At 31.0% G+C, this 14,257-nt stretch overlaps 1 protein-coding gene across 1 annotated transcript in view; it reads left to right on the top strand.

Moving 5' to 3' along the window:
- Nucleotides 1-14,257, top strand: part of LOC142319697 (uncharacterized) — a 42,714-nt gene that overhangs the window by 18,123 nt on the left and 10,334 nt on the right. The window contains exons 4-9 of the mRNA XM_075357265.1: nucleotides 1,141-1,361; nucleotides 2,584-2,759; nucleotides 3,955-4,108; nucleotides 7,231-7,443; nucleotides 8,451-8,613; nucleotides 10,138-10,270. Coding sequence (XP_075213380.1) covers nucleotides 1,141-1,361; nucleotides 2,584-2,759; nucleotides 3,955-4,108; nucleotides 7,231-7,443; nucleotides 8,451-8,613; nucleotides 10,138-10,270 — 1,060 coding nt within the window. The remainder of the gene's footprint in view (nucleotides 1-1,140; nucleotides 1,362-2,583; nucleotides 2,760-3,954; nucleotides 4,109-7,230; nucleotides 7,444-8,450; nucleotides 8,614-10,137; nucleotides 10,271-14,257) is intronic.

Genomic DNA, 14,257 nt, shown 5'->3' with positions numbered 1-14,257 from the left:
CTGTCAATTGTCATTAATAATTTTTATTTTAGTAATATATAACAGCTATAATACAATTTCTTCTTTTTTAAATAGAAATATCAAATTAAAATTATTGATAATTTAAAATAATGCGATTAAAATATTATTAAATTATGTGAAGTTTAAATTAGGCATTTATCACCAGTTGTGCTATGTGTTGCAAAAATAAATGAGAGTTTTATGGCGTAATTAATTTAAATGAAAAGCAGGAGAGAATTTTAATGCTGGCCTGCAATGCGTGACACAGGAGCTGACAAAAAAATAAACAATCAATAAATCAGAGCCTACTATCAGAACGCTGTGGTTTGCAATGCTGACCCAAGAGTGCTAAAACTTAATTGAGTGTTTCGTTTAGGATTTTTAAATGTTTTTTAAAAATCTATTATAATAAATAGCAGTTGTGTACAGAAAAAAAATTTTTCTTCTAGTGGACTAGTTGATATTGTGTAAATATTTTTTTCTTCCGCTCTGAAGGGGCTGAAAATGAAAAAAAAACTAGTCCACTTTGATAATATTCAGCTTGCGTTAGTAAGGTACTTATACGCAGCTTAATTTAAAAATTGTATTCATGCTCAACTAATATATGTTAGAAAATTAGCTTGTATTTCTTTGGTATATCTTAAAATAAATATTTTAAGATAGCTAAAAGTTGCTGACAAAGACCAGCTAGGTATCATCTCAATCAAACTGTGACAATCATTAATGCTTTAGGCGGGCAATATAATTTTGAGCTGATAAACAAGTAGTGATATACAGTATAGCTATGTAGGTGGAGTATTTGTATAGCTTAGCCTGTAGCATAGCATAATAAAATCATTTGAATTTCCAAAGCCATAGTGGGTGGCCAAACAATTAAAATTGATCAAAAGGGCTTATGATTGATCTACAGTTATAGTATTTCTCTTGGTATACCATTGAAGAAGACAGACTGTACAGGATTATTCCTGGGGATGAATCTGGGTTGCATCACATTTCCAACCCAAGTTTTTGTATCAGAAATTGGTTTCTGTTATCAGCTTTGTTTTCCTTTATTTGTGAATAGCGATAGAAACTTGTTTTATAATAAATGCTGATAAAAGTTTTTTTAGAAATATATTAATATCTTCTTCTTTTTTATAGAAGGTAATAAAAGTGAGGGAGAAGGTAGTGATAGTGAAGATGGTAACAAAATCACTAAACGGAAAAAGAAAAGAAGATTGGATGATGATTCTGAAGAAGAGCAAAATGAAGGTACGCCTAAGAAAAAATCAAAGCGTGCTTCTAATGTTCTGTCAGATTCAGATGGTGAAAATGACGAAAATGAAAAAGTTTCCGATACTGAGGAGAAGACGCCTACAAAGGTATTTTTATGTTAAATGTTCCATAAGTAATAAATTCACAAAACTTTATTCTTTATCTTGTTAATATTTATTTGTCCTAGTTTTTATTATGGATGTCTAATTTATAAATAACCTCGTTCAAAAAATATTAATCTGGATTTTCTTTCTGTGAAAGTAATGATACACATCCTTTACTACTTGAAAGTCTCTTAGCTGAAGAGAGCTGAATATAACCTGCATCTTGGTGGGTTTGACTTGCTGATTCACATCGGTATATTCACTCCTCACTTTTTTTTAGTAAATTTGGTACGGTTGCTTGTTATATTTGGAATAGTTGTATCATTTATCAATTCGTGTCAGGTCAACTTTAAATTTAAGGTTTCTTTTTTTATTATATCTTTAGATATTGTGGTCAGATTATTCAGTTGATTTAATAATTTTTAAATCTGTAATTTGAAGTCACTTGCACTTTTCATAATAAACACTGGAAACAGAATGTTTATACTTGCCATTAACACATAATAATAATAATTGTTTACTTGCACTAACACAGTTAGAACCACATGTAGGTTGTGGATAAATTCAAATGTACTAAAATTTATAGAGAATATTTTCGTAAATAATTATGTATTCATTAATATGAAGTTTATTTGTATCTGTTTTGAAGCTATTATTACTTAAAAATGTAAAAATAATAAAATGATGGCATTTTAATTATAATAAAAAATCTTCGGTGAAGGTAATATTGTAAAAAATTAGACAATTATAATTTTTTACAGTTCATAGTCAAGTAGCAATATTACTCTATTAATTTTCTACACATGTAGTGAATAATCACTTTCATTGATTTGCTTGCGTATTGTTTGGAGTAGGTGATATATATGTTTGTACAACTCGGTTCTAAGTATTGCTATACTACGTAATACTGTATTATACAGTGTTATAATATTGTTAGCCTATATTTAAAAAATTATTATTATAACCACTCTCTGTGATGGAGTGATAGCGTATTTACCTTTCATAAAAGTTCTGGGTTAAAATCCTAGCTTAGGATTTCTTACATACTGCAAAATTTATTACCCATTATAAAAAAAGAGGTGAGTTTTTGCTGCATCAACTTTTAGTATCAATTTTGGATTCAGCAACTTTTAGGTACCCAAGAAACAAGTTTTTTTTTAAACAAGTAATTAAGATAAATATGTTACTATTTTTATTTTTAAACAAATGTATTTTCATATTGTAGAAAAAACATGTAGATGGTCTTTCGGATTCTGACACTGATGATGATGATGAAGATAAAGAAAAAGAAGAGAAAAATGAGGAAAAACCTGAAGAAGGTGTAGAGAATGCTGTTGATAATGGAAACAATGAAGTATTACCTAATATTTCTGATGAATCAGATGATGAACGACCAAAAGAGTAAGTTGTTTGTTATCTTGTTTTCTTCTTACCGTATATTCATCTTGATCATTATCTTTATTGTGCCTTTGATGCACTCAAATTATAAGTATCTAAAATATAAATTATCTCAAAATATAAATCATAATGAAATTAATTCAAGTTATTTGTTACTATCAGTTTCAGTTAAGCATTTTAACCCTTTAACTGGCAGCCATAAATTATATTTATGGCAAAAAACTTGGAAAATAAAGATTAAAAACTAAAAAAGTAGGTAATCATAAAGAATATTTTATTCATGGTCGTAATATTGATCACTTTTATTTTCTTTTTGAGAGGGAATAACATTACAGTTTATCATTTGCTTTGGCTTCTTTCGTAATAACTCTCTATAGTACTCTTGTCTTGAACCATTTCTCTCCTCCAATCCTCACCAGCACATACTCTTTTATCTCATATAACCATTATTTTCAGAGTATTTCCATCCTTCTCCTGCTGAATAACCCTCCCTTAAACATCATTTTCAACACCCTATCAATATTTATTCTTTAAATTTCCCCACCAATTAAATCCTTACGGTCTTTATGAAACACGTAATATCCTTTCATTTTATTAGATAATTGAGCTCAGTATTTTAACTTATTCGTGAAGTGCTTAAAGTATTCTTGGTCGATTAGACTGTACAACTGAATAGTAATTATATCAGTTGATTTCTATCGACTATAAAAACAGAATTTTCCACCTGTTTTAAATCTATAAGGAGGGGTAATTTACTGTTAGCCATCCCCAACATGAATGTATATCTTAATGTGTTCATTCTATTACAGCAAAGCAGAAGAAAATTAAAAATGTATTTAGTTTATAGTAGTAAGGTATGCCTAATATATATTCATGTATTAGAGTTAAACCACATACTATGGTTAGATTTTGTGTTAAGATTTGCCCAACCCTTTAAGTGTTTTTGGTGTAATTTTAGTTTTTAGCATTGGTACATTGGTATTACCAATGCTAAAATAAATAAAATCAATGCATCGATTTAACACATATTTTAATATGTGTTTTTGTATTTATTTTGAATTCCTTATATCTTCAAGTCGGGTTTCTTAAATTTATCAGTTCATAATCTATTAAACCTACTTGGCTGATCTCAGAAAAACTAATTGTCTATTAAATTAATTGTTTTGAGAATTGAGTCTAAGTAAACAGTTTGTTACAGTGATGACCGAGATGGAGTATCTGATTTTGATTTGATGCTACTGCGCAAAAAAGAAGAACAATCTAAAAGAAGACGTCGTAAAGATATTGACATTATAAATGACAATGATGATATTATAGCACAACTTTTAGCTGATATGAAAAATGCTGCTGAAGTATGTACATCACATGTTTTTTTCTATTATTTATTATGCTAAAAGGTAATAGACTTAATAAACATAAAAAATAAAATTTTATCAAAAACATTTCATTTTGTATACACATGATGGTCTACATAATATTTTATTTATGTAGTTCTAGGAAGCAACAAAAATAACTGAAAGTTGATTCTGGTAGGAGAAATAGATGTGTTTGGCAGTGTGCTCTGCTAGTTTTGGATCTGAATAGTTGTAGGTGAATAGTTATGAGGTATTGTAGGTTGATTATTTTGTTTTGGTTTTTGTCAAGTATGTGAAAGAATGCATATGAAGTGAATTTGTCAATAAAAGGGAAATAAATAGAGAGGATTGTTTTAATGTTTGAAAAAAAATCTTTTAAGAAAAAGTTTTAAGTAAGACAAGCATAAACGTGATATTCATATTTCAGACTATATAAAAAATATCACTTTATAATCATGTAACATATGATTGACCTTCAACTATTTAATACAACAAAAAATTTTCAAAAATTGTACAGTATAAGCAATGAAGATCATAATTTTACCATTAATGAGAATTGTGAGGGATCAGGTGTTTTTAAGTTCGTGTCATAAATAATTATTATTAATAGGAGTTCTTTTTATTAACAAAAGTTAAAAAAAAAAAAAAACAATTATCTAGTGTTTGTCATAAATTTTTTTAAAAAGCTTAAAATGACTAGCACTTAAATGATAATTTGTGAAGAAAATGACCTAACATATAGAGTGGTAATGATGTGATCCTTCATCATAATATACTCTTTCATGATTTGGAGTTGTACAGTTTTTTTTCAAAAACAACATGACAATTCTTATTAAAATATTATGGTTCCTTCCTGTTCACCCTACTTTATGTCATGTGACATTTTTCTGTTCTCTTTATGAATTGTTAATTGAAAGGGACACGTTTTGCTTACATCAACAATGAAAAAAAAATGAAGTCTTGAACTGATGGTGAAGACTTTTGAAAATGTTTTCAGTTCTTGGAAAAGCATTAGGATAGGCATATCGAATAAAAAGGAGAGTACTTTGAAGGTAATTAGAGCAATAAGTTTTGTAGATCCTGATAAACCAGTGAAGATTCAGCTTTACAGAATATAATAAGAAATTAAATACTTGTTCACTGTTCTGATTTAATCTCTCAACATTCTTGGCAACAATGCATAAAGAATATTTCTAAGTGTTATCTAATAAGACATCACTTAGAAACTAATGCAGGCCAGCAATAAAACCTCTCGTAAATATAAATCAGTATGATAATCTATCATATTAGATAATATTAGATTCTATCATATGATGATTATGATAGATATAATCAATTATAGTAGATAAGATATCAGGTGTTCTGTATCAGAACATTGTAAGTAATGCAAGAGGTCTGTTCAGAAAATAAGCGAACTTTATTTTTTTCATCTTTATTATTAATTTTACAGTATATTGGGCCTTGTCCAATTCCTCCCTATTCACATTCTCTTCCCTATATACAGTACTCTCCTCTCCTACTCACACACTTTTCTCAGTGATGTTTCCACTTCGTGAAGCAGTCCTGAATAGCTTCATTTGAAATGGCCTTCAAGGTCTGAAAAATTTGCTTTAATGTCACCAATAGTCTCAAAACAGTGTCCTTTCATCACAGATTTTAATTTCGGAATTAAGAAAAAATCACAAGGAGCCAGATCTGGTGAATAGGGAGACTGAGGGAGAACAGTCATCTGATTTTTGACACAAAACTGATGAATCGACAAATGATTGTGTGGGTGCATCACGAAGGAACTACGAGTTGTCTCACCACAACTCTGGTCTCTATTTGCAGATTTTTTCACCTAACTGTTGTAAAATACCTTGATAATACATACGGCTCACTGTTTTACCTTGAGGCAAGAATTCAGAATGCACAGTTCCAAAAAAAAACAGAGAGCATCACTTTGACATTGGATCAAGATTTGACTTACTTTCTTGAGGCGTGGAAATCCTTTGCCAATCCATTGTGATGATTGAACTTTTGTCTCAATGTTGTAGCTGTATACATCGAGCTTTTGTGCCCTGTTATGATCTTTTGCATGACTGTTTCATCATAATTGGCTTGTTCAAGAAGTTGCCAGCAAATATCTACTTGATGTTCTTTCCACTCTTCGGTCATCAAATGAGAAGCAAACTTTGCTGCAATTCAATACATGTTAAAATGTCATGGCATGGTCCAATTGAGATGCTAACCTCTTCTGTAAGTACTGTGACAGTCAATCGGCAATTTGCATGCACCAGATTGTTGATTTTATGAACGTGGATGTCATCAGTTGAAGTCAAAGGCTTTCCTGGTGATTGAGGGTCATTTTCTGTTGACTGACGACCACTATTAAATCGTGAAACCATTTTTGTAACATTGCGTATGATCCAGAGCAGCATCTTCATTAGCTTGTTTCAAAAGTTGAATTGTTTCACACAAAATTTTACATTGTATCATTGCTCCTGAAAATCACACATTACAAAAATCACTACTAACACTTAAACATGTTGCACTCAAATAACAATAACACAAAAACTAATCGAAATATAAACAATCCAAGAACATGTGGTTCTTTGATTGACTGCCAACTGCATGTCACTAAATATCCTGGCTCATAATTAAAAATGTTTGGTTATTTTCTGAACAGACCTTGTATGATGTAAGTGTCCCAGTATGTCTAAACACACGACAATAAAGACCACATACTCTTAAAGAGATAAGTTCAAATCAATAGTACAAACAATATAATAGTTTCTTTTTTATCATAGAGAAATTGTTTTTTGCCTTGCATATCAACTGGGCACAAAGTCCTAGTCTTATCTATGTAATCTAAAAAAGTGACTGCCATAAATTTTATTTTATATAATAACATTTAAGAAGTTGGTTCAAGTTTGGTAGTGTAGCGATTTACAAGAACCATCAATATTCTTATGGAATTTCACACCGCCGAGTCATATAAACATGAAATTAATACAAAATCCTGTCATTCAGGCTTCTGAATTTGGCAAGTTTTCCCCAGCACCTTTTAAGTTTTATTTCTTAAAATTACACAAAAAATTAGGTGGCATATATGTACAACCCAAACTTTTTTATTTCAGGAAGATAGACAATTAAATTTACAATCTAAACCGGCTACTAACAAGATCGCAATGCTTCCTAAGGCTCTATCACAGTTAAAAAAACATGATCTTCAGCTGGCATTTATTGAACATAATGTTCTTACCGTACTCACTGATTGGCTTGCACCGATGCCTGATCGTAGTCTGCCATCGCTTTGTATTAGAGACTCTTTATTGAGATTACTTAGAGAGGTGAGTTGTGCCAGATGATATAAGTTATAATTTTAATATAATATTTTTAGTTATAACAAATTGACTCTATTCAGTTAAGAGTAATAATTTTTCAAATATGTGGTGGTCTTACAGAAAATAAAGTGCTATGATTTTAAAATAAAGTTTTATGTAAGTTTTGAATTCATTATCTGTTCCAATCTTGACTGTGAAGCAACTATAGCTTCTGAAGTCAAGTTGTATAGCATATGATTTTTCATAGAATAATTATTCTTATACAACCAAACCCTGTACTGAACAGAATGAAGGTTTTACTTGTAGGGCTAATAATATCACTTGTGTTTTGATGGGGTTGGGATAAAGTGTGTAGCATTATATTAGGCTGAGTGAAGGAAGTAATGAGAAGTTACTTAATTTCTCACTTCCGCTGGTAAATCTTAGATGGATTTTGCTTATTCTTAAAAATATTATGGTAGTTTCAGCAGTGGTTTTTGTCATTTTTATCGCATTAGTTCGTTATTTTGAATTAAAAATTGGCATTTATATAAATTCTAGCTTATTTGCTAACTTTTTGCTTATTATAATTAATGAATTTTTTAAATTATTAAATCAATTATGTTGAAATATATTCTGTAAAGATCACAAAAAAGAATTTTCAAAACTTTTTCAGTTCATTAAGTACTCAATTTTTTACTATATTGATATTATAATTAACAAATGGACATAAATCAAATATATTAAATTGCAAAAATTAAAAGTCCGTTGTTTTTAATACAGAATTATTTCCATTGATCTGCAACAATATGCTTTGTAAGAAATAAAAAAGTTTTGCAATTTGCATATCTTATTCTGAGGCAGCTGTACCGCATATGTTATAAAAAAGGTTTTTTTTATCTATACGTTAAAGAATATTCTTGACTATTAATTATAGTTGTCTAATTACCTTTCTTAATTTACATTGTACCATTACTAATTGCAGTATATTTCTACTTATAATTGTCAAGGCTTTTTTTTTGTAATTTGTTTAGTTTCCGCGAATTGACCAGTCTACACTAAAACAATCAGGAATTGGGAAAGCTGTTATGTATCTGTACAAACATCCCAAGGAAACTAAAGAAAATAAAGAATTAGCTGGTCGTCTAATAAATGAGTGGGCTAGACCTATCTTTAATTTATCAGCTGACTTCAAAGGTAAAATATTTCATTACTGGCTTGTTTATTATATTTGATTAATTCTTTTTTAGTCATAAACATGCATGTTTTAATTTGAATATTTTTAATTTCTCTACTTGATTTGATATTTGATGTTTATGTAAAATTATTTGTATAATAATTGTTGTTTAATATTTATATTTATAACGTGTATTATGAGTGAGCCAAAACTATTTATATTTTCATCAAAACACCTTCAAGGTTGTCGTACTGCCTTCTGCACATGCTTGCTTAGAGTTGGTACAACTGTGGTCACATGTGTGATTTGACGAGCCAAACTCGTCATTATCTTCCTGTTATTACAATACAAACATGTCCGCTCTGCACCAAGGAGGTACAATGAGCAGTGATCTGATTTCTGTGGTCAGAAGGTGTGAAAGGGGCTTTTTCTGTTTAGTTTCCAGAACCACTGTAAGGTATTACTTCAGAGGATTAATGAGTGTATGTATGAATGCACACGAAGTGTAGTCTTGTACAGTTTCAGGTTGGCCATTCCTGAGATGTGTGGTTAATTGAACCACCAAAGAACACCAGTATCCGTGGTCTAGTATTCAAATCCGTATAAAAGTGAAAGGGGCTGAAATTTATTGTAGGCTTTCACAATATGGGAACAGTGATTTATCATATAAAATGTGCTTTTTCATGGATTGAGAAGTTTTAAAGTGGCCGAGCAAGTGTGACGAACAACAAGGAAGCAGGACACCCGCCACCCTCCTTCATAGATGACAAGATTCAACAAGTTTGAGAGTTGTTTCTTGTGATAAGGGGAGTTATTATCAATGAGGTGTAGTGTCTTTGAACATCAGTCAAATTGGACTGGAGGAGCGAATTCGTCAAGTTCTTGGAAACTGTACTGCTGGATTATCTGCAGAAGTCTGTCACAAACATCCCAACCTGTTTACAGAAACTGGTGGATAATGATGATGCTTGTGTGGAATTTTAGCAATGCATAACAATTCTACCATTGTAAAAAACAAAATATTTTTTGTTTCATGAAAATCAGTTAAGTATTGAAAAAGTTATAGACAATTTTCAATAGGGAAATAATTCCTGCCTGCTCTGTAGTAATCTAGAAATTTATCAAAAAACAGTAAAAACCATCAATGTGACATAAAACCATGCTAAAAGCCTTAGACCTGAAATATTTTTTTCAATTTATTTCTTTAATTATTGAACTACCCTCTTATCAGTCATATACTGGTTAGAAGATCAACAATCAGATTCTAAATCAGTTGCTCATTTAGTTTGATAGCTAATTAGTTCACAGACAGTAGATTAAAATCGGATATAATAATTCATGAGTATCAGTGAAAGCAGTATGAAATTTTTTTCTTTCATAGTTGCTAAGAAGGATAAAAAAGTAGTTGTTATAAAATCAATTGGTATTCTTGAAATTTTTTCTTGAACAGATAAAATGATAACATAACTCTGGTATCAGTATATATTTTAATTGTTTTCTGTGTTTACATTTGTAGTATTGATTATCACTAAAAAAATTTTCAGCTATGAGTAAAGAGGAGAGAGAACAACGAGACTTAGAACAGGTGCCAAAACGAAGGAGAACATCTGATGATGAACCACCACCTCCAACAACAAGTAAAAGAGATATCACAAAAGCTCTTTCAGATGAAGGAAAGTTAGTATTAGTTGAAAGGCATCTCTTATTTTTAAAATTAATATTTTTGCATAATTTCACTCAAGTTAATTTAAGTAATGTTGTTTATATGCTATAAAAGTTTGCCTCATAATATTCAGGAGCACTGATATTCACAGTGGTGACATCAGGTCGTGGCTTTGGCCCCTTAATAATATCATTGCATTATTATGGACAATTAAAGCACTGGCATCTGCATCTGATTGCAGGCAAGCTGTAGCATACCTCATTGCTCAGAGTGGTAGTTTTTGTAAAAGTCATATGATTTGCATATTGTAGAACTTTAAATATTATATAAGCAATTAAATATTCTTATGTAAAATGATGGCTGGTACAAATTTTTTACACTTTGTCAAATCCCTATTTGCATTAATAGTAACAACCACATAAGGAATGTAAACTAAGTTTCACTTGCATATCTTGTTTAATTATAAAATACTGTTGATGGTTTCTTGATCTTCAATTATATGTACTTTAAAATATTCATAGAATTCAATTGTCTGCTATTATGAATAAAGTATGGTGTCAGATGATTCAGAACGTTTCGATTCATATTAATCAAAACATTGGTTTCTGTGTAGTGTAAAAATAAAACACTGGTTTTAATTAAATATTAAATAAACTAGCATTCCCCATCGTAGCTTCAACTATGCTACATGGTTACTTGCATTTCTTGTAGCAGCCAGGGGATATTTAGCCGATCATGGTTCGCTTCATTTGTCCTTCCTGTCTAGCCAGAGGTCTCTGCCCTTTGGACGCCACTGTGTTGGTTAAATTCTTGCTTGTGAGAATAATAATGATAAATAAAAATTAAAACCTGTTCAGTTTATAAAAAATAACAGTGTATTGTAATTTCTTCAGAGCAACAGTTGGTCAGTACAAGACCTGAAACTTTGAATGATCTAATAATGTGGGTTTCAAAACAGTTGGCCTCCTTCTTAAAAATATTAATTATAACTAACCGGTTTCTCCATACTTTGTACAGATAATTATGTATTTTGCCTGGTTTTTAGCCTTACCCAACAAACATCACTAGTAGGTGACAGTACTTTGTTTCTCATTTTATAAACTTTTTAATTACTTTTATTTTGTGCTTTTTAGTCAAGTAACTGGAAGCAGTGTAGCCAGTCATGTCGCACGTGCAGTTACAGTGACTGTGTTGGTAGTGCCACATGCTACACACTGACCGTCACACCCCTTAAAAAATTGAATTTTAAAAAACTTGAAAAAGGTTTTTAGGTATTTATCTGAAGAGTATTTGCAAGTTCTAATCTAGTCGGTATCTTGTTTAGTATAGTTGAAAATGGGTAAAACTTACAATAATTGATAAAAAAATTTTTTTATCTTTATTCATTCCCTAAACCCTTTATTTTTACCTTATTTTTGCCTGTACCTTTATTCATCCCCCATCAAAAATCAAGTTAATATCTTCGTTTGTTATCTAGAAATTAAAATAGATGGGTTTGAAAAAAATTCAAAATCCATTTTATCCCTGTAACTCAGAATTTAAAAAATATAGAAATTAGTTTTTAGATATTCACATGAAGATTACACACACCAAAATTCAGGTTGATATTTTCATTTGCTGTAGAGAAAAAAAATTGTAAGTTTCATTATTACTCCATTTTAACCCTTTAAACTTGAAATTTCAAAAAATCCTTTCTTAGAGTGCAGTGCCTTAAGAAGATCATGTATTCAAATTTTCATTAATTTATCTTTGGTAGTTTTTGCTGGATATTGATGAATCGGTCAGTCAGTCAGGACATGTTTTTCTTAATCTTTTATGACCACATAGGATCACTTAAGTCAGTCCATGATTCAAGTTTCCTCAAAGGGGCCTTTTGGGCCTTGCAGTCCTAGTACTTTTTCGTATGTTCTGATTTTTGTGTCCTTTCTGGTGTTGAAAATGTTTCTGCTGCGAGTTTCTTTCTTGTTAGCCTGAAGCGAGTGTTTTTATCCTTGATTTTTTGTTTAATTTTATCTTGTCTGTGGAATCTTCTGGAATAAGGCCAATTTCCTTCAAATCCTCTCTTATTTCTCTGATCCATCTGCAGCCTGTCTTTTTTGAATCAACTTTTTTTTTTGAATCAACATTTTTTTTTTTTGATTTTTGAATCAACATTGTACTGTACCGTACCAGGTGTTTCAGAATTCACAAATCTTGCATCCTCATGATGTGTCTGAAGAATCCTAGTCTCCTCCGACACATGGTATCAGTGATTGTTTCTAGCTCTTTGTACATAACTTTATTGGGCATGATCCACCACTGCCCGTCTTTCTGATACTTTTAATAGATGCAGGTTTTTGTAATTCAACTTTTAATTTTCTGGAGTCTGTCTGTATTTGATTGTTCGTTGAGGTGGAAGAGCGTTTCTGCTGCATACATGGCTTCTGGTATTACAGCTGTGTTGTAGTATCTTATTTTTGCATTTATGAATACACATTTTTTACTGTAGGTATACTAGGTTAAATTTTAGGCTTTAGCTAGTTTGTGCTTGTTTGGATTTAGGTTCTTTCGTTTAGATGGTTGCTATTTCTCCGAGGTATTTAAATTGGATTACTATTTTGACTTTATTATTTATGTTTACTTCTTTTAATTGTGTTGGTTTTTGGGGCATAATCTTTGTCTTTCGAATGATATTTTAGGCTAAATTTATTTATAATATTTTGAAGTTCTACTAATATCTGTGTTTTAGCTTCGTTGATGTCTGCCAAGTCGTCGACGAACCAAGGGAGTTTGATTTGATTTTTTAGCCTAGTCTATTTTTGGGGGGCATTTTTTGAGCCATTCCCTCATTAATATTTATACAGAGCCAGTTGAATAGTTGCAGTGAGAGTCCATTGCCTTGGTACAGTCCTGTTTTGATCTCATGGTTTTGAGAGTTCACCTCTGAATTTTACTTTTGATTTAATGTTTGTGAGGGTCAGTTTTATCATTTTTATTAATTTTGGGTGTGTCTGAGGTGAGGAATTCTCTATGGCTGCAGTCATATGCTTTCTTGAAATATACAAATGTTATCATCATATTTCTGCTTCTGTTTCTGTTGTAATCCATTATTAGCCTGAGACTCATGGTCTGATCTGGACAGCTTCATTGTCTGAAACCCCCTTGGTATTCTAATTCTTTCTGAAGTTGTAACCGTTCCGGTTGAAGATGATTCTTAAAAGAATCATATAAGAATTCTTATAAGAATATAGGAGTAAGATTCCCCAGTACTTGTTAGGGCCTTTCATTTTTTCTGTTTAGCCTCCAGAACCACTGTAGGGTATTACTTCAGAGGATGAATGATATGTATGAATGTAAGTGAAATGTAGTCTTGTACAGTCTCTAGTTGACCATTCCTGAGATGTGTGGTTAATTGAAACCCAACTACCAAAAAACAGTAGTATCCACGATGTAGTATTCAAATCCATATAAAAGTAACCTTTACTAGGATTTGAACCTTAGAACTCTCAAATTCAAAATCAACTGATTTCTGATTATGAGTTCACCACTAGACCAACCTGGTGGGTTTAATTGTTAGGGCCTGTTTTGTCTGCTTTCTTGTGTTGCGGTTGGATGAGGCCTGTCATCCAGTGTTCTGGTGGTTCTTTGATCCAGATGTTGATAAGCTGTGGGTGAAGCATTATTTTTGTTGGTCTTCCTGCATGTTTCCAGATCTTTACAAAGGTGTGATCTTTTTCCACCACTTTGTAATTCTTCATTATACCCATTGCTTGGTAGATGTTTTTTATTGTTAGATGTCTTTTATTGTTAAAGGGATGATGTTTTCCAGTGTTGTTTTAGGAATTTTTTGCTGTCAAATTTTAGGAATTTTGTCAGTTCTTGCAATTTAGGATTTGATGAAATATTTAGCAAAGATTTCTGCGTTGTCTTTATTGTTATGGACCGGAATATGGTTTTCATCCTTCATTAGTAGAGTTGGAGCTCATATTTTTGGAGTTGTATTTTGAAGGTTTATGATGTAG

The sequence above is a fragment of the Lycorma delicatula genome, chromosome 2 (assembly GCF_047948215.1).
Source record: "Lycorma delicatula isolate Av1 chromosome 2, ASM4794821v1, whole genome shotgun sequence".
Classification (NCBI taxonomy): Eukaryota; Metazoa; Arthropoda; class Insecta; order Hemiptera; family Fulgoridae; genus Lycorma; species Lycorma delicatula.
The sequence above is the reverse complement of the archived record's forward strand: the minus strand, read 5'-3'. Positions and strand labels throughout refer to the sequence as shown.